Consider the following 18,398-nt stretch of genomic DNA (forward strand, 5'->3'; position numbering starts at 1 on the left):
GAGATGCTGGAGAGGTCCATACCAGCAACCGCACAATTACACATAACTAGTCTAGCCCCCAACCCTTTTCACTTTTTAACTGTCACTCTGTGTCTCCCTAAAGTTGCTTTGCTATATATCGTTTCTGACAGTTTTTTTTGTCTTCTCTTTGGCATTTCATACCAGCCACTGCACAACCACCCACCATCATCTGCAGCATAGCGCAAAATCCCTTTTACTTTTACTGTCATTCTGTCTGTCTTTTTCTGTTGCTTCACGAGTATTTTCTTTCTGAGGGTTTTTTTGTCTCTTTTCTCTCTCCTCCACTTGATGCTTTTAGATGTGGGTATCTGGGGGATTCTGGGAGCCCAACACACACATACACACACACACACACACACACACACACACACACACACACACACACACACACACACACACGCGCGCGCACACACACACACACACACACATGCACGCGCACACACACACACACACACACACACACACACACACACACACACACACACACACACACACACACACACACACACACACACACACACACACACACACACACACACACACACACACACACACACACACACACACACACACACACACACACACTGACCACTGTCTTTATTCTCTTTGAGAACAAAAGAAACCGAACAGAGCAGAAGAGGAGAAAAAAAAGATGAGAGGAGAGGGGTTTGGTAGCAAGGGGTAAAGAAAGAAGAACGGAGAGATTCTCAGAAAGAGAACTGAATGAGTTGGATGGCCACAGAAAAAAAGTGAGAAAATCAAAGTGGAGGGATTGAATGAGCAAGGGAGAGAAATCGAGAAGACCTGAATGAGAGAGATGGAGAGATGAGACAACTTCAGAGGAAAAGTTGAATGAACGAGTGAGATGAGACGAATTTAAACTACACACATTTTTTAAGTTGGAGTGTGAAAGAGGTTACACGTGAGTGGGAAACGAAATGAGTTGAAGGAGAGGAGACGGAGAGAGAAATAAAAAGGAATTGAAGAGATTCGGTTCAGCGATATATGGGGCAAGCAAGAGAGGAGGGTGGATAAATGGAGTGGAAAGAGGGGAAAAAAAAGTGTATGCTGGAAAAAAAACCCTGCAACACTTCACAATAAGATGAGAATCGGAGAGATGCACTTCAACCAAAATGATGGCAAATGTAAGGAGGAGGGGTTGGCACAGTCCAGCCGTCCGTAGCCAAACCCGAAATCTGATCCCCTTCAGAGGGATTTCCTGTGATTGCGCCCTGGCGTCCTTTTTATCCTCCAGCACAGTTTCCTTCTGATTATGGGCCTATGAGGCCAGAGCTAGCTAGTGCTCTTTGTGGCCCGTCTGGCCCTCAGCCACAAAGGGGAGAGGTAGGTGGAGACGCATGAAAGGGTGCCTGGCCTGACTGCACTGCAATGGCCCCTTCCAGTAAGCCTACACACACTGGGAATGCTTCCTCCTTCCAGTCAAAGCCAGATGAAACGGTCAGATAACACAGGTAAAAGAAGGCCAGGCCAACAAAATTGGCCTGCCGTACCGTACAAATCAAGTCAAACCAAGCCGAGGCTTTTTTGTTTCTGTGGTACGTTTAGGTGAAAGCGAAAGCCCATTGGGAAACTCCAACTCCCATTGTCATTGTGACACAGCACTCCACAGCACACAAGTGAACACTGCACACTGCACACAACGAAATTGCATTTATGCCTCACCCGTGCAAGGGGGCAGCCCTCAGTGGCGCCCCATGGGGAGCAGTGCGGTGGGACGGTACCATGCTCAGGGTACCTCAGTCATGGAGGAGGATGGGGGAGAGCACTGGTTGATTACTCCCCCCACCAACTTAGCGGGTCGGGAGTCGAACCGGCAACCTCTGGGATGCAAGTCTGACGCCCTAACCGCTCACCCATGACTGCCCTTAGGTATACCAACAGGAGTGATTCTGCTGACACCTGACCTGCTAGTTAATTATCAGGAGAATATCCACACTGATTGTCCAGACTAAACTTTTTTTAACATTTGCTTTTGGACATTTTAGCCTTTTTTTATTGAGACTACTTTTGAAGATGGAGACAGGAAATGTGGAGAGAGCGAGAGACTGAGAGCGAGACACTGAGAGCGAGGGAGAGACTGAGCGCGAGCGAGAGACTGAGAGCGAGGGAGAGACCGAGAGCAAGAGACTGAGTAGGATTGGGATATGACCCTGGTCATACTTAAACATGAGATGGGTGCCAGCAGCGCACCCCCCACCAGACAAACCTTAGGCCTCATTTTTAAAAATCAAATGTGCAGCCAGGCACGGCGTCAGGCAGTGTGCACGGGCAGGCCCAGGCTACAGGAACTCATTACATCGTATTCAAACATCTACCAGCAACATTCAAATTTTTTACCAGCCTGTGGGTGTACATTCATTACATTCATGGGAGTGGAGTGTAGCCTTACAGCACATGGGTTCAGGATTTGGGAGGGAAAGCAGCTGAAGTAGACCAGTGTTGTGTACTGGAATCATTTCTCCCTCCCCAGTCCCTGCAGCGTGGTGAGGGTAGACCACACTTAATAACCCAATTGGGTGTTTTTGTGTGTGGAAACATTTGGGCTGCCTGTGTTTTATAGACTAGAAGCATTTCCAGAAAAAGGCCCTTTATAAGGGTGTTAGAAGCATTTTTTAGTAAAAGTTGGAAACCTAGTTTTCTAAGACAATTAGAGTACTGTGAATTCAGCTAGCCTGGTTCCCAAGCTGAATTTTGAGTTTTTGACCATGAAATGGGCAAAAAACAAAATGGCTGCCGAAATTCTTAATTTTGGACAGAATACGTAGAAAGTACCACTTCTCCATGGAAATAAATGTGCAATGCTCACATATTTGCATTTATCATGCATTCCTACACTTATACAAAGGCAAATTGATAAAAAATACAATAATTATGCCGTTCTAATAATAAGATATTCTCGTAAACTGGCATTCAATAGCAATAGCCTCCATGAAGCACATTATCATACAAAATTGTCATTCAATAAGATTTGGAAAGAAAAAGAGAGGCAAAGAAGATAGTATTATCTAAAAGACTAAATATTGGGACATGAATATGTCCCCTGTTCTTTGAAGGAGATGAGTAAGCTATCTCTATGGGAGCACACTCTCAGCTGTACGATTAGCTGAAGACCTTTGCAATCACGCCAAAGGTCCAATCAACTGTGTGGGCAGGATGTCCACTTTGTCAAAACCGAATGGTTGCGCGCAAATAAGCCACTCTGATGCCAAACATCTCTTCGGCTGTCGGCAATAAGGTTGTCTTGAGAGATGGCTCACTCATCTCCTTCAGAGAACGGGGACATATTCATGTCCTAATGCTCTCTTTCAGTCGAATCGTTCGCATATCTATGGGAGAGTTACAATCACTCCCGATTGCTGGTCCAAACTAGGCAGAACTCCAAGAGCATCCTGTAAGGATAGCGTTCCTATCACCCTACAGACAATCAGTGGTCCTGCCCAGAACCCTATGTTCCTGTGGCAACGTGGTCACATCTAGCCGGTAGAATCGGACAAAAGTGGCGGGGTTGGCCCAACCAACCGCTCTGCACACCTCTGAAACTGCTGCACCCTTGAAGAGAGGACAAGATGTAGAGACCTGCACTGGTAAAGTGAGCCCTAATCTGAGCCGGGGGTTGGCGACCCTTGGACTCATATGCCAGGGCAATGGTTTGAACCAACCATTTGGAGACCTCTATTTCAAAACTGTGAGCCCTGTAGAGGGCTTGATGAAGCACACAAACAGCTGCTCAGTGTTCCTAAAAGAGTGAGTCCTGTTCATGTAGATGCGTAAAGCGTGCACAGGGCACAAGTTGTGTTGTCACCTCTCTTCCACGGATCTGAAAGGTGGTGTGCAAAAGCAGTTTGGAGAGGCCCCTCTTGGAGGGGCTCGAAAGGGGCCCCACACATAGCCTCCAGTACTAGAGAGATATCCCAGGAGGGTATCGTCTGATGTAGCACTGGACGTAAGTATCTAGTGGATGGGCACTCAGAGTGTTGGAACCGAATCCTACATGGCACGATGAAATCGCTGCAAAGTAGACTTAAATGGTAAAGCCTTGTCTCCCCCCAATAAGTCTTGTAGGAAGGACAACACCATCGGTACTGAACACTTTCGCATTGGTCACACTAGCGTTGGAAGACAGACCACTTCAGGTTATACAGTGTCAAAGTAGATTGGGCCCTGGCCCCTTAAATTGTCCTGATAACGTTATCCAGAAAAGCGATTATGTCCTCCTCCTGGTCCGTTGCCAGACTCCAACCTGCAGGAGAGGGGAAAGTAGCAGGAGGGGCTCTCAGCTGAGGCCCCTGAGCCCCGTGGGCTAAGGGGGGACAAACCCTGAGAAATCTCGCTTCCTTGCAGGAGGGGAAAAAGGGAGGCGTCAGGCGAAGGCGCTCGTTTTGGAGCGCGCCATGCCTGGTGACAGGGTGCGCTTTCGTGCCAAGTGCAGTGGCCTGCGGTGATGCCCAAGGGGCTCCAAGGCAGCTGCTCGAGCTGGGGAAGCCACATCAGCCACTAGGGTGGTGGTCAGTACTGTATGAGATTCTCTGTGGTGGCAGGGAGTTGGGATAAAGAGTTGTCCACCTTAGGCGGGAGATCGAAGCACTTTGCCAGGGGGGAGTCAGAGTCTGACTCCACTGAAATTCTTTGCCAGCAGTCGACCGTAGTCAAGAGAACAAAGGGACAGAGCAGGCTAGAACTAGTCAAGCTCTCATAACTCGTGTCCTTCAGGGTACTCGTGACCTCAGTCAGGAGACGGGAGTCCAAGGAACCGGGTACGCACAAATGTTTGTAAAGAATTTTTACTCCGTATTGTTTCTAATCTGCCGTGAATAGATTACGTCATTGTTGAAGTTTCTTGCTGCCATGGGGAGGACACTGTACATTTCATATGTTTGATCTGCAATGTGTGATCTCAGGTTAAAAGAGAGTGTCCACCTACACAAAGCTGAGGCTGTCTCGGTGATCACAATTATGCTCTTTTATTGCCTGTGACATTTACCCACTTCATAGCCTGATCAGAATCTGGCTAAACTTGTGAGCCAATCTCTTGACCACAAAGTGGCCTTTTTGGAATTCAGACAAAATGGTTCTGGAAGCTGACTCATCAAGTAGATACACTGGGCCCCATTGTGCATAATTAAGATGACCATACCGCTTAAAGTAGAGCAACATTAGGCTGAAAGAGTGAAAATTCAGATCCCAGGTAGCTTCACGTTGTTCTCTTGTGTATTGCAGCAGAACAGTAACCATATCCATATACTGCCACCAGTTCACATCATCAGATTGACTCTCTGCAATATCATGCAGAAGATGTCTGTCCTTTTCCTGATACTGGAATGAAATCAGTTCACTAATTGTCTGAGGATCATCACCTATAGCCATCCTAGCAAGACAGGTAGAGAAGACTTGGCATGAGAAGACCCTAAAGGGATTGCAGAGTAAACTTGTGTGCCATGGCTTTGTTGGATGCCTTTCCTGCCAGAACAAGTTCAACAGGGCCTTATCCAAGCAATCCACCATACCATCCATACATTGGTCAGTCCAGATCCATTCATATGTTCTCCTATGGCCTTAAGGAAGTTGATTGACAAGTTAAGTCCTCCTAGGCGAGGTATTCATCTGTTGTTCTATTCTGAAATTGCCCACTTTAACTCTTTAAGTCTGCAGTACAATGCTTGGTCAACTGTGATAACTGTTCCTGTCCAAAATGTTAAGATGTGACAATGCATTTGTGTGCAGTAGCGAGGACTATTGGCAAATACCCAGCAGCAGTTCCTTTGATGACAGTGACTGATTGAACACTGACCAAGAAGTCTTCATGTCTAAGTTTTGACAGTGCAAGAAGAAAGCTAGATCCGTAGCCTTTGCTTGTCTAGCATACTTATGCTCCTCTCCAGATTTTCCAAAGCATGATTAAGCAATGGGTGCTGAAAAAGTTGGCTTGAATGTCCTATGAGTAATCCAGAGAGGATGTAGCTCCATCAGGGCATTTGGCACATTTAATGTATGTCTAGTAGACACCTCTATATCTTTAACAGAATCATCAATTGGTTGGCCTCTCTGCCATGCTGCCATTTGTGTTGCATGGGAAGTATTCTTCCCATCAAGTGTTTCATCCAGGATATCAATGTTATCACATGTGTAGTGGATGAATTTATCTGCCACAATGTTTGTTGGAATAATGGCACCACTCTCTTGGTTCAGTGTTTTAGAGTGCTCTCAGCTAAGGAGGATCTGGACTTGGAGGACCTGGCCGTAACTCAGACAATGACCTGCCTGATTGAATAGTCATATTAGGTCTTTTACCCAATAGCTTGATGAAGAGTACAAGCAAGACTGACATGTTTCGGAGTCCATTTTTTGCCATCACTGACACAATAAACAAGGACTTTAGCCTCATTCAGAACTCTTCTTTGAGGAAGTTTTTCCTTGCCACCAATTCCATCATCTTCAAGAGATGTCTGGCCACTAACAACCAGGCTGAGTAGCATGTATAGACTATCTGGAATGTATGCAATAGTATCTGATAGAATATGTAAAATATGTCTGAACATTTTTCAAAATTTACGTTATATGTAATATCATGGTGTCATATAGCGATTTCTGGACAGTTTTCAGAGAGCCAATAGCAACTTTCAGTGATTTTTTGGAAACACTAAATACTTCACATTATGCAAAGTATTTCTAAAATACTTACATCAATATTCTTAACCATATAAACACACATAGGCTACAAATATCTTATGAGAAAAGCTAAATATTTAAAACGTTTAGGCTAACACCTAGCCTACAATATTAGCATTATTAGCATTCTAGAAGCTATTTTATACTTTTTAAAATCCTCTATAGTAGATACATTCATCAAGAAACATTAATGGGACACAAAATGTTAGAAAAGACCATTTATTTCCAAGTACAGCAATACTTGGTATAAATGCTCTGTCAAAAATAGCGTATTTTGGCAGCCATTTTGTTTTTCAAATTGAACTGTCAAAACCTCAAAATCCAGCTTGGGAACCAGTCTAGTTGAATTCAGCACACTTAAATTATGTTAAGTACATAGGTTCCCAACTTTTACTAAAAAATGCTTCTAACATTCACAAATATGAAAAATGTGTCTAGACTATTATAGCTGTGCGCTGTACATGTTTAGCAAGGGTGTGTACACAGAGAAACACACACACACACACACACCACACACACACACAATCACACACACACACTCTCACACACACACACATACGCTCGCACGCACACATGCACAGATGTGCAAGCACACTCTCACGCAGACAAATAAGCGTACCACTAAATTGCTCTGGTGTTGTGGGAGTCAGGCAATGATTCACCTCAAGTGGTTACCTGTGCTGCTAAAACTTTCCAGTATGGTGTTTATCAAGTGGCTGCTGCAGTCTTTCTCTACTTTAAAGCGCTCTGTTTGTTTGTCTGTTTGTCTGTCTGTTTGTCTGTTTGTCTGTTTGTCTGTTTGTTTGTCTGTCTCTTTGTCTGTCTGTTTGTCTGTTTGTCTGTCTGTCTGTTTGTAAGTCTGTTTGTCTGTAAGTATGTTTGTCTGTCTGTTTGTCTGTCTGTCTGTTTCTCTCTCTCTCTCTCTCTCTCTCTCTCTCTCTCTCTCTCTCTCTCTCTCTCTCTCTCTCTCTCTCTCTCTCTCTCTCTCTCTCTCTCTCTCTCTCTCTCTCTCTCTCTTTGTCGCACACACACACACACACACTGTATACTCCGAGATAAACAGACATATACATATACACATACATATACAGACATATCCCTTGCTTATTACTGTTTATCAGTGCTTCTTTTGATTTCTGCTTTGTATTCCAAATGCTTTTTCACGTCTCTCCTCCGCCCTCCCTTCACTCAGACACACACGCACATGCACACGCGCATGCACGCACACACACACACACACACACACAAGCACACCATACACAGGCTTGCATCAGTAATATGAGTTGTCTTTGATCTGGGATGTGTAGTGTTTGATTCATATTTAATTAGCGTACACTGCCTGCCACTGCTCAGTCCGGTGGCCACACACATGCACGCACGCACTCACACCGCACACACTCACACAGTACACACACACACACACACACACACGCACACACACACACACACACACACACACACACACACACACACACACACACACACACACACACACACACACACACACACACACACACACACACACACACGGTTATCAGCAGCATTTCACAGGCAGTTTTAGGAAGATAAGCAGTCGGGAGAAAAAGATGCGTTTGAACATGTAAGCTTTTGAAAGATGTCTGTGGAGCAGGGCTCGTATTGGCTGCCAACCACAAATGTTTGTGAGCTCCCTAATTAGCAGGGAATCCGTTAAGTGCCGAGAGAACGCACGCCAAGCACCAACACCAACTCTTCAGGCTCAGCAGACATCACATATGAATTTCTTTTTTTTTTTTACTTTCTTTTTTTATTAATTATTTACACCCAAGAACATATGAATTTCTAACATTTAAAAAAAACCTCCTGGGTCATTGCATATAAAATGAACCAAAATTTGGGAATCTTCCCCGTGAGAACATTTTGATTTAGTTCTAGTTTCTCACAATGAAAGAGCAACATGTATGACAGACTTTGGTGAAATAAATAAGGCGAATTTTATTTAGTTCATGAGATGTAGCCTGTTACAGCATGGGAGGGTGGGGTCGTATTGCGCAACTGTGCCTTATTGTGTTTTGACACACATGCGATAACTGTTTGGGAGCTGTCTAATTAAAAGTGAATCAGTTGCATGTTGAGAGAACGCACCACACGCCAAGCAACAACACCAACTCTTCAGGCTCAGCAGACATCACAAATGAATTTTTAAGCTCTTTTTTACAACAAACTCCTACACTGTTTAAGTTTTCGGTAGGATTTTTGTGTTTTGTGCATTCTGCATGAGTAGTCATGTTGGAATTGCTGTGCGTTACCTACACAAGGATGTTTACGCTCCTTTCATGTCAGTCATGGCCTTCAGTCTCATTACAACAAACCAACCAATCATACTCCTGGCCAGTCATGTGGTCGGCATCAGCCAATCCAAATGCCTTGGCTGTGTGCAAGTAGGTGGACGGCCACACCCCAATCGTGGGGGAAACGGGTTTAGGTCATCTGCGTTGATCTTTGGGGATGGTTTAGCTCCCGCATAGCGAGCTTTTCCTATCCCCCCGGCCTCTCTCTTTCCCTCTCTTTTTCTCTTTTTGTATTGCCCAGACAGGCAGAACGGCTGCCCAGCAGGCCTGTACAGATCTCCATAGACAGCATGCCACATTGCATTCAGCTCATCAACCATGTACATCATCCGTGCATAAAGTTTCAACTTTATTGCTACAATGCCTTTTTACCTGTACAAATAACCGCGTAGTGTTTTTTTTGCTTGACTGCTCTGCTACACATCCTGCAAATTAACACATTTTCAAGTCATCACATGCAAGACAGTTCAACCTTTCTTGGTCATTTGAAACTTGCAAAAGGTAATGGTAGTGTCTATTTGCTTGAACGCTCTGCCACACATTCTGCAAATTAGCGGATTATTGAGCCGTCACATGTAGACAGTTCATCAGACAGAGAGAGGTTTAAGAGAAAAATCAACTGAATAGGAGAAAAGGTGGCCATTTGTGTGTGCAAGTGTGTGTTGACTTGAGGGTTAAATTGTCGTGGGATGAATCAGAACAATGTACGGATATTGTACATACTTGCAACCTCATGTAAACAGTTTTTTAAATGTATGTCAGAAACAGCATCTCCTAATTCATGACATGACCTCTTAATAAGGTGTTCCGACACCTTTGGAATGCAATTTGGCTCTTGTATTCTCTCTCTTGATTGACTGTACACAGCAGTAAATAAATAATCTCTCTCTCTCTCTCTCTCTCTCTCTCTCTCTCTCTCCCTCTCCCTCTCTCTCTCCCTCTCCCTCTCCCTCTCCCTCTCCTCTCTCCTCTTTCTCTCTCTCTCTCTCTCTCTCTCTCTCTCTCTCTCTCTCTCTCTCTCTCTCTCTCTTTCTCTCTCTCTCTCTCTCAGGTCCACATCTGCACCAGTGGCCTGATCGTCACTCCTCCCCCCAGCAGCCCTGTCACCGCGGCGACCATCTTCACCTTTCCCCCAGAGACCAGCTACGCCTCCATCCCTGTGGTGAGTCAGGTGTGTGTGTGTGTATGTGTGTGTGTGTGTGTGCGTGCGTGCGTCTTGTCTGCTTGTTTGTTCATTTGAGGGGATTCGGGGTGCGTGTGCGTGAGGCGTTCTCCTGTTCCCTGCTGTGAATGTACTTGATTGAATAGTATGTGGCACCTGACCCCTGTCTGACTATGGGAACCACAGCCCCCCCCCCCCCCCCCCCACGCCCCCAGGACATCCACTGACTGCCCCATCTACACACACACACACACACACACACACACACACACACACACACACACACACACACACACACACACACACACACACACACACACACACACACACACACACACACACACACACACAGCCCTTGCTGGCCTCATCCACCTCACCATGCTGTTTTCACAGTACATTCTTCCTGTGCAGCTGAGTGTGAGCGTGTGTGTGTGTGTGTGTGTGTGTCTCTGTCTCTCTCTCTCTCTCTCTCTCTCTCTCTCTCTCTCTCTCTCTCTCTCTCTCTCTCTCTCTCTCTCTCTCTCTCTCTCTCTCTCTCTCTCTCTCTCTCTCTCTCTCTCTGCCTGCCTGCCTGCCTGCCTGCCTGCCTGCCTGTGTGTGTCTCTGTGTGAGATCAACAAAAGGTTGAGTGCCCCTGGTTCACCAGGGAAGTCTACATGATGTTTTCGCTCAGATGAGTCCTCTTTGCCTGCGGCCAATCTCATTATCTCAGCTTCCCCCGACAGCGCTGCACTTGAAAATACACACACACACACACAAACACAAAACTAACACATTCACTCTCACACACACATTCTGTCACACACACATTCTCTCACACACCTTCTCACACAATCACAGCCATATGCTCTCTTACAAATATGCTTGCTCATATATAGAGACTCTCAACATCTGTGCGTGTTTGTTTCGATTCCTCTAAAGACAGAGTGAAGATTGAAGCACAGACACACACGCACACATGCACATATGCACTAAGGCTGTAACGATATTGCATCGAACCGAGAGATCGCGGTACGCAGACCCACGAACCCCTATCGCGAAGAAGGTTTGATTGTAGGCGGGCACGCGCTGCTGCACGATCAAAAAGAGCTACGGAAATATTTAACTTAATCAAAATTAAGTGTTGCATTTCTTTAAGTAGCCTAACTTAATACAACATGTTTCCTGACGATATATGGCCTGTGTTGTTTTAATGTTTGGATATTAATTGGATAGGCTATGTTTGATAAAGTAAGACAGCTGCCAATGACCATACACCCTGACCCCCCCTCCTCTCTCTCTCTCTCTCTCTCTCTCTCTCTCTCTCTCTCTCTCTCTCTCTCTCTCTCTCTCTCTCTCTCTCTCATATGATGAACATATGATTTTAGCCTATTTATAAGCCTTTTTCCTTGGTGAACTAATATCCCTTATTTCTCTGTGTTGTGTTTTGATGTCAACACCTGGGAACAGGTTGCAGTGGTAGCCTATATCTGCAACATTATTCAGCCTTGTAAACCTACAAAATTAATGCAGGCAGGTAAATGCAAAAAAGATATTAATTACAAAGTATATATATAATTTATTTTCTTCTTAATTTTTTTTTTTCAATTTGTTTTTTTTTTCATTTTTTTTGGTGAAATCGTGGGGCATATCGAACCGTGGGTCATATATCGTGATACAAACCGAATCGTGGGTTGGGTGTATCGTTACAGCCTTAATATGCACGCACGCATGCACATAAACATACACACAAGAATTCAATTATTCAAGTGTGGGAGAGATGTCCTCAATTCACTCAATGACAACCTCAAGAAGGTCAGAAGAAAAACACACACTTTCTCTCTCTCTCTCTCTGTCACACACACACACACACACACACACACGAAAAGATAGAGTTGTCGATGTTGAACAGATGGAGTAGATCAGACTAAAGCATCATCATTCCACCCCCACAATGGGACCGCAACAGCGGATGTTGAACTTCCACTGTGTTTATGACTCTATCAGCCCTGTTGATGATGAATGAGAGAGAGAGAGATGAAAAAAATTAGAAGTGTGTGTGTGTGTGTGTGTGTGTGTGTGTGTGTGTGTGTGTGTGTGTGTGTGTGTGTGTGTGTGTGTGTGTGTGTGTGTGTGTGTGTGTGTGTGTGTGTGTGTGTGTGTGTGTGTGTGTGTGTGTGTGTGTGTGTGTGTGTGTGTGTGTGTGTGTGTGTGTGTGTGTTGGGGGGGGGGGGGTTGGAGAGAAAAATGAGAGAATTTAAATTGAGAGAAGAGGGGGGAGGTGTAAAGAAATGACTGAACACAGATGAGAATTAACCGCTTAATTTCTGAAACTAAATTAGCATCATGATCTTGCAGGCCGTTAGTAACAGCTCTCCGGGCCTTTGTCAACTAGGACTGTTTAGGAAATGAAGCACACAAGCAAGTAGTAGTCAGTAGAGTGCATTTTCACCCAGGAAGTATTCTTTTATTTTACAAAACAATGTCTAATCCACGGCCACATTGGGTTTTGAATTTTGACCGAAGGCCCAGATTTCACAGGCAACTTTGCCTGTGTCAATAATAGCCTAATATGAAATAATGTACGCTGCCATTTCATTCCTGCACTTTGTAATGAAACATATTTAGGTGAAAAGTGACCTACAGTATGTAGTCTAACATTCTTGGTTAATCCCAAATTCACAAGACCCCAGTTTAAGAAGTGAGAGCATCATCCAGTCAGCGTATCATTTTGCATTTAAAAGTTGTCAGTTTTGTAAAGGCTCTGCGGTTCGGATGAAATGGGGCAGCCGGACGAAGTGGCTCAGCGGGCTGCAAGTGGCCCCCAGGCCTGAGCTTCCCCATGGACACATCTGGTCTAAACTCTCCCTCCCACTCACTAGCTTACTAAGTTTATGGGACGCTATGCAGCAGCATCTACCATTTCACAAGCTGTTTGTGACTGGTGTCTGTTGCTGTCTGCTGACATTTAGAAATGTCTAAGTCATGGGTTCAACGGGTCCTGTCATGTGTGGGCTGCCCACTTTGAGAATGGTCTGTCATTACAGTGTTGTCGTAAGCCTCAGCCTATACCATCAGGGTCATTCACATGTGCATAGGATTTCAGCATGGCCCTTTGGGAGGAATAAAGCATCGATCTGTGTTTTTGTCCTCTATCATGCATTCATGATGGCATTCTCTCTCTGTCTCTCTCTGTCTCTCTCTGTCTCTCTCTGTCTCTCTCTGTCTCTCTCTGTCTCTCTCTCTCTCTCTCTCTCTCTCTCTCTCTCTCTCTCTCTCTCTCTTCTATCTTTCGCTCTTCTTTCTTTCGCTCTTTCTGTCTTTCGCTCTCTCTTCTTTCTTTCGCTCTCTCTCGCTCTCTCTCTCTCGCTCTCTCTCTCTCTCTCCACCCACATTAACTTGTGGAGATTTCGTTCTCCCCTTGTCTGTGTTATTTATGTCCGCCTCCTTGGCTCTGTGGCCTCGATCGGGCCTTCTCTGTATGTACAGCTACATGTGGATTTCCGATTATGCATCCTCTTTATGTGTGCCTACGTGCGTATATCCATTCATGCATTGCCTATATAGATGTATGGTATGTGTGTGACCGTTTCTGTGTATGGCCTCTCTGCATGTATGCAATGTGTATTGTTTTTTCTAACTCATGTAAGCTGCTTCAGTCAGTGTGCTGCTAGTGTAATTTAGGCAATCTGGTAGAGTTATGGCCTCCTTATCCCCCCTGCAGATTAAAATATTCAATTTCCTGAGCCCAGAGGCGCTAAAAGAGTGCAAGGCAGATGAAACTACTTGTGTGTGCGTGCGCGTGTGCGCGTGTGTACGTGTGTGTTTACATGGGAATGTGTATGTGTGAGACTCTCTCTCTTGTGCCTGCGCACACACACACACACACACACACACACACACACACACACACACACACACACACACACACACACACACACACACACACACACACACACACACACACACACACACACACACACACACACATATGCACTCTCTTGTCTCCCCCCCAAGGGAGTGTCTTGAGCGTGCTGTGTTTTGTTTACTCTGTGAAAAGGCCATTTTTTCTGAGCGCGCCGCTGCTGTGCTGTGGTGGCTGCCTCCTTACTGGCTGGCTGCTGCTGCTACTAAACATGTTTGCTGTTAGAGAGAGTTACTGTACTTCCTGTCCCACTCTACTCACATATGGAACCAATTTACACACACACACACACACACACACACACACACACACACACACACACACACACACACACACACACACACACACACACACACACACACACACACACACACACACACACTCCTCGGGCCAATTAGAACACACACACACACAAGGCTCCAGAATGGCCCGTTCCCTAGCAACGCAGGAGACACAAACTAAGACAGAGCTGAGAACTGGACAGAGCTGTTTGTTTTCTGCATTGTATAATATTTATAGGGGCCTATTTTAGCTCCGACTGAACGGTCCTCGGTGGGTTGTTACAATGGGAAGAGCCCAGCTTGTGGAGACACCGCGGCTGTTTTGGGTTGATGTAAAGATCAGCAAAGTAAACAAGATGGTTATTGTGTGTTTAGAGGTTATTTAGTTAAGCGAATCACTCTATAACTGTGTGTGCGTGCGTACGTGTGTGCGTGCGTGTGTGTGCGCGTGTGTGTGTGTGAGAGAGAGAGAGCGCTAGTCACTGTATAACTGAATCTACGTGTTTGTGTATCTACATCTGTGTGCCTGTGTGTGTTTTGCTAGGATGCGTTGCCGCCACCTCCTCCTCCACCCCCCCAGACCTCATCTATTGGCGCCTCGTCCTCATTGAGACCCTCCCCCACGGCCAACGACCAGGGCAGCAGGCAGCGGCCCACTGTGTAAGTGTCTTTTACACACACACACTCACACACACACAGATTCCTCTTCACCTGGGTCCATGTAATTTTGTGTTTCTGGTAAAGGAGGAGAGCCATGTGCAAAGACATACACACATGCACTTGCACATACACACACCCTTTTAAACACACACACACACACACACACACACACACACACACACACACACACACACACACACACACACACACACACACACACACACACACACACACACACACACACACTTTTAAACACATACACTTTTACACAGGAACATTATGGAGTGATCGCCTCTTTCTTGACCCCTGGTGCAGTTCCGCTCGGTCAGCTGAGCGTGACGGCCGTCGCAGGTGGGCCGAGGTCAGAGGTTGCCCTCCCGTGACCTCCAGGGGGAACGGTAGCTCCTCTAGGGACTTGTCTAGCTTGGCCCATCCGCTCCCCTGCGACCTCTCACCTTTGAACCCCACTGCAGTCACATTGGGCGCAGGCCCCTGGCTGACTCCAACTAGGCATCTGAGGGCTGTTAGATACGGATGGATCCTACTGCGATCCTGTGTGTGTGCTCCTTTTTGTGTGCATGCATATATGTATGTGTGTGCGCATGTATGTGTTTGTGCAAGTTGGTGCACAAATGTGTTTGGTCCAATAGGAGCTTCCAATAGGAACAACTTCTGTTGTTCTGTTTTTGTCTTTCTGCTATTTTTATTAGTTTGTATGTGTGCGTTGACGGATGGCAAATTAAATTAGTTGGGTTCATGTGTGCGGTCACACATCGGCAACTGTCACATTTCTGAATCCTCTTCTGTTTACATGATGCCTTGTTACTGCAGGCTCATGTGTAAGACAGAGGGGAAGCAGTGCATTTATGCGTACAGCAATGTGTGTGTGTGTGTGTTTGGGGGGCGGGTGAATGTTTGTGTGTGCGCCTGTTTGTGTGTGTGTACACGTGGACGTGTAACTGTGTGTGTGTACAGTACGCATGTGTTTTTGTGTGCGCATGTGTCACACAGATGGGGATGCTCTGTCAAAGAAGCGACTACACTCTCTCTCTCTCAAAATTAGCAGTGTGTAGTAACATTGACTACGTGTAGCCCTACTAAAATGCCATATCACAATTAACGCTATTTTATGTCCAGATATTAACTGTGATAATGTTACTCACTGTAATGATCTCTGTGAAATGTATAACAGCATAGTGAGAGCTGTACATGAGGCCAGTAAACCTCTACACACTCACCCAAAAGGGCTAACAACATCAAACCTGGTTGGAATAAGTATGTAGCTGACCACCAAGAAGCTGCTAAGAGGGCTCATATGGCCTGGGTTGTAGCTGGTCGGCCTAGGCATGGGCCAGACTTGGAGCATAAGAAACTTGCCAATGCAAGATATAAATATGCTGTGCGCTTTGTTGGGAAGCATGAGCAAGCCTTAAGAGCTCACTCTATGACAACTAGCTGATAATAAATCTAGTGGCAATGATAAGATCACTGCTGAGCATCTTGAATTAGCCAGCTCCAGAATTGCAGCTTTGCTGTCTATTTGCTTCACTGGTCTAATGACATGGGGTGCTACCCGACACTATGCTCACTGTTACATTAGTACCAGTCATTAAGGACAGGACAGGTAAAATAGGGAGCATGGATAACTACAGACCCATTGCCTTAGCCAGTATTCTTTCTAAGGTCTTGGAGAAGCTGTGGCTAGATGGGTAGAGTGAGTTTATCTTTACCATTGAAAATCAATTTGGTTTTAAGCCTATGCACAGCACAGACCTACAATATGTATGGGGTTCATTGATGCGTCCAAGGCATTTGACAGAGTGAATCACCATCAGCTCTTCACTAAACTCATGTTTAGGGGTGTGCCTGGATGTATCATACGTATGCTGGTTTACTGGTATGCTAAACAACATATGCATGTGAAATGGGGAAACAACCTATCTTTCCCTTTCAGTGTAGGCAATGGTGTAAGACAAGGGGGTCTTTTATCCCCAGCACTGTTCAACCTATACATGGACAACCTCTCCAAACAACTGGAGAGGTGTAAGACAGGATGTCTGATAAGGAACAATGTTTTAAACCATTTGATGTCTGCAGACGATCTCGCTATCATGTCCCCCAGTACTGTTGGGTTTCAGCAGCTACTCAATGTGTGCTCTGAGTATGGGGTTCAGTTTGATGTGAAAAAAGAGTGTTGTGTTGATATGTAGAACCAAGGAGGATCATAAAGTGCCTTTTCCAATGTTCTACCTGTCAGGGCAACCAATATGTGTATCAAGCAGTATAAAATATCTTGGGCACATCATCACTGACAAGCTGGAGGATGATGCTGGCATGTATTGGCAGAGACGAATGTTGTATGTACAAGCTAACATGTTAGTAAGAAAATTTCATTACTGTCCTGATGATGTGAAGGTAAGCTTGTTTCATACCTACTGTTGCCCTATGTATGCAGCACCATTATGGATCAACTATAAAAAAGAGACAATGCGTAAACTCCAAGTAGTCTGACGACTGCCTGAGGATATTGCTGAAAAAGCCCAGGAGTTGCAGTGCTAGTAAACTATCTTGTGACTCAGGACTATGTACTTTACAGGCTCTCTTGAGGAACATAATTTTTAAGTTCATGTGCCGTTTGGATAAGTCTGAAAACTGCATTATAATGATTCTCACAAGTGCCAGATTTAGCTCTGTCCGATACCAATCATATATGTGGAAACATTGGTATGACTGTCATGACCTAGTTTGCATATGCTTTGGCATCAGTGCTGGGTTTTTTTTGCTATTTATTTATTCTTTTTTCTGCACATTTTATTTCTATGTATATGTTGTGTGTCTGCCTATTGGGCCCTGAGCCTGTAATAAAGTTCATATATATATGTGGTGTGTGGTGTGTGTGTGTGTGGTGTGTGGTGTGTATGAGGTGTGTGTGTGTGTGTGTGATGTTACGATTTCTGAAAATGGATTCATGCTAATGATTAGTCTCTGGAAGTGTTAGAGACCTGTGTGCCTTCCTGCATTGTTTATGTTTATTTGTGTATTTGTGTATTTTTGTGTGTGTGTGTGCGCGCGCTGAAGCCCCAAAGCAGTCTGTCACTCTGTCTACTGATTCCTGATGCAAAAATTCAGCAAACTCGCTGTTCAGTGTTTGCACCCCTGTGTGCATGTGTGTCGGTGTGTGCAATGTGAGTGAGTGTAGCCGTACATGCACATGCACACAGAGATAAGAATCAGAGCAGCATGTTTTGAAGTCAAAAATATAATTTCCATCCTCTTGCCGTTTCACTGCTCTGATCTCTCCCACCAAACCCCCACATGTCTGGCACCCCAGGCTAGCTGTCAAATTGGTTACC

The 18,398-nt window shown here is 45.2% G+C and overlaps 1 protein-coding gene across 1 annotated transcript in view; it reads left to right on the forward strand.

Annotated features, from left to right (window-relative positions):
- Positions 1–18,398, forward strand: part of sh3rf1 (SH3 domain containing ring finger 1) — a 92,231-nt gene that overhangs the window by 47,741 nt on the left and 26,092 nt on the right. Inside the window, exons 6-7 of the mRNA XM_063201303.1 lie at positions 10,090–10,200; positions 14,930–15,045. Coding sequence (XP_063057373.1) covers positions 10,090–10,200; positions 14,930–15,045 — 227 coding nt within the window. The remainder of the gene's footprint in view (positions 1–10,089; positions 10,201–14,929; positions 15,046–18,398) is intronic.

Source organism: Engraulis encrasicolus, chromosome 6 (assembly GCF_034702125.1).
Source record: "Engraulis encrasicolus isolate BLACKSEA-1 chromosome 6, IST_EnEncr_1.0, whole genome shotgun sequence".
Classification (NCBI taxonomy): domain Eukaryota; kingdom Metazoa; phylum Chordata; class Actinopteri; order Clupeiformes; family Engraulidae; genus Engraulis; species Engraulis encrasicolus.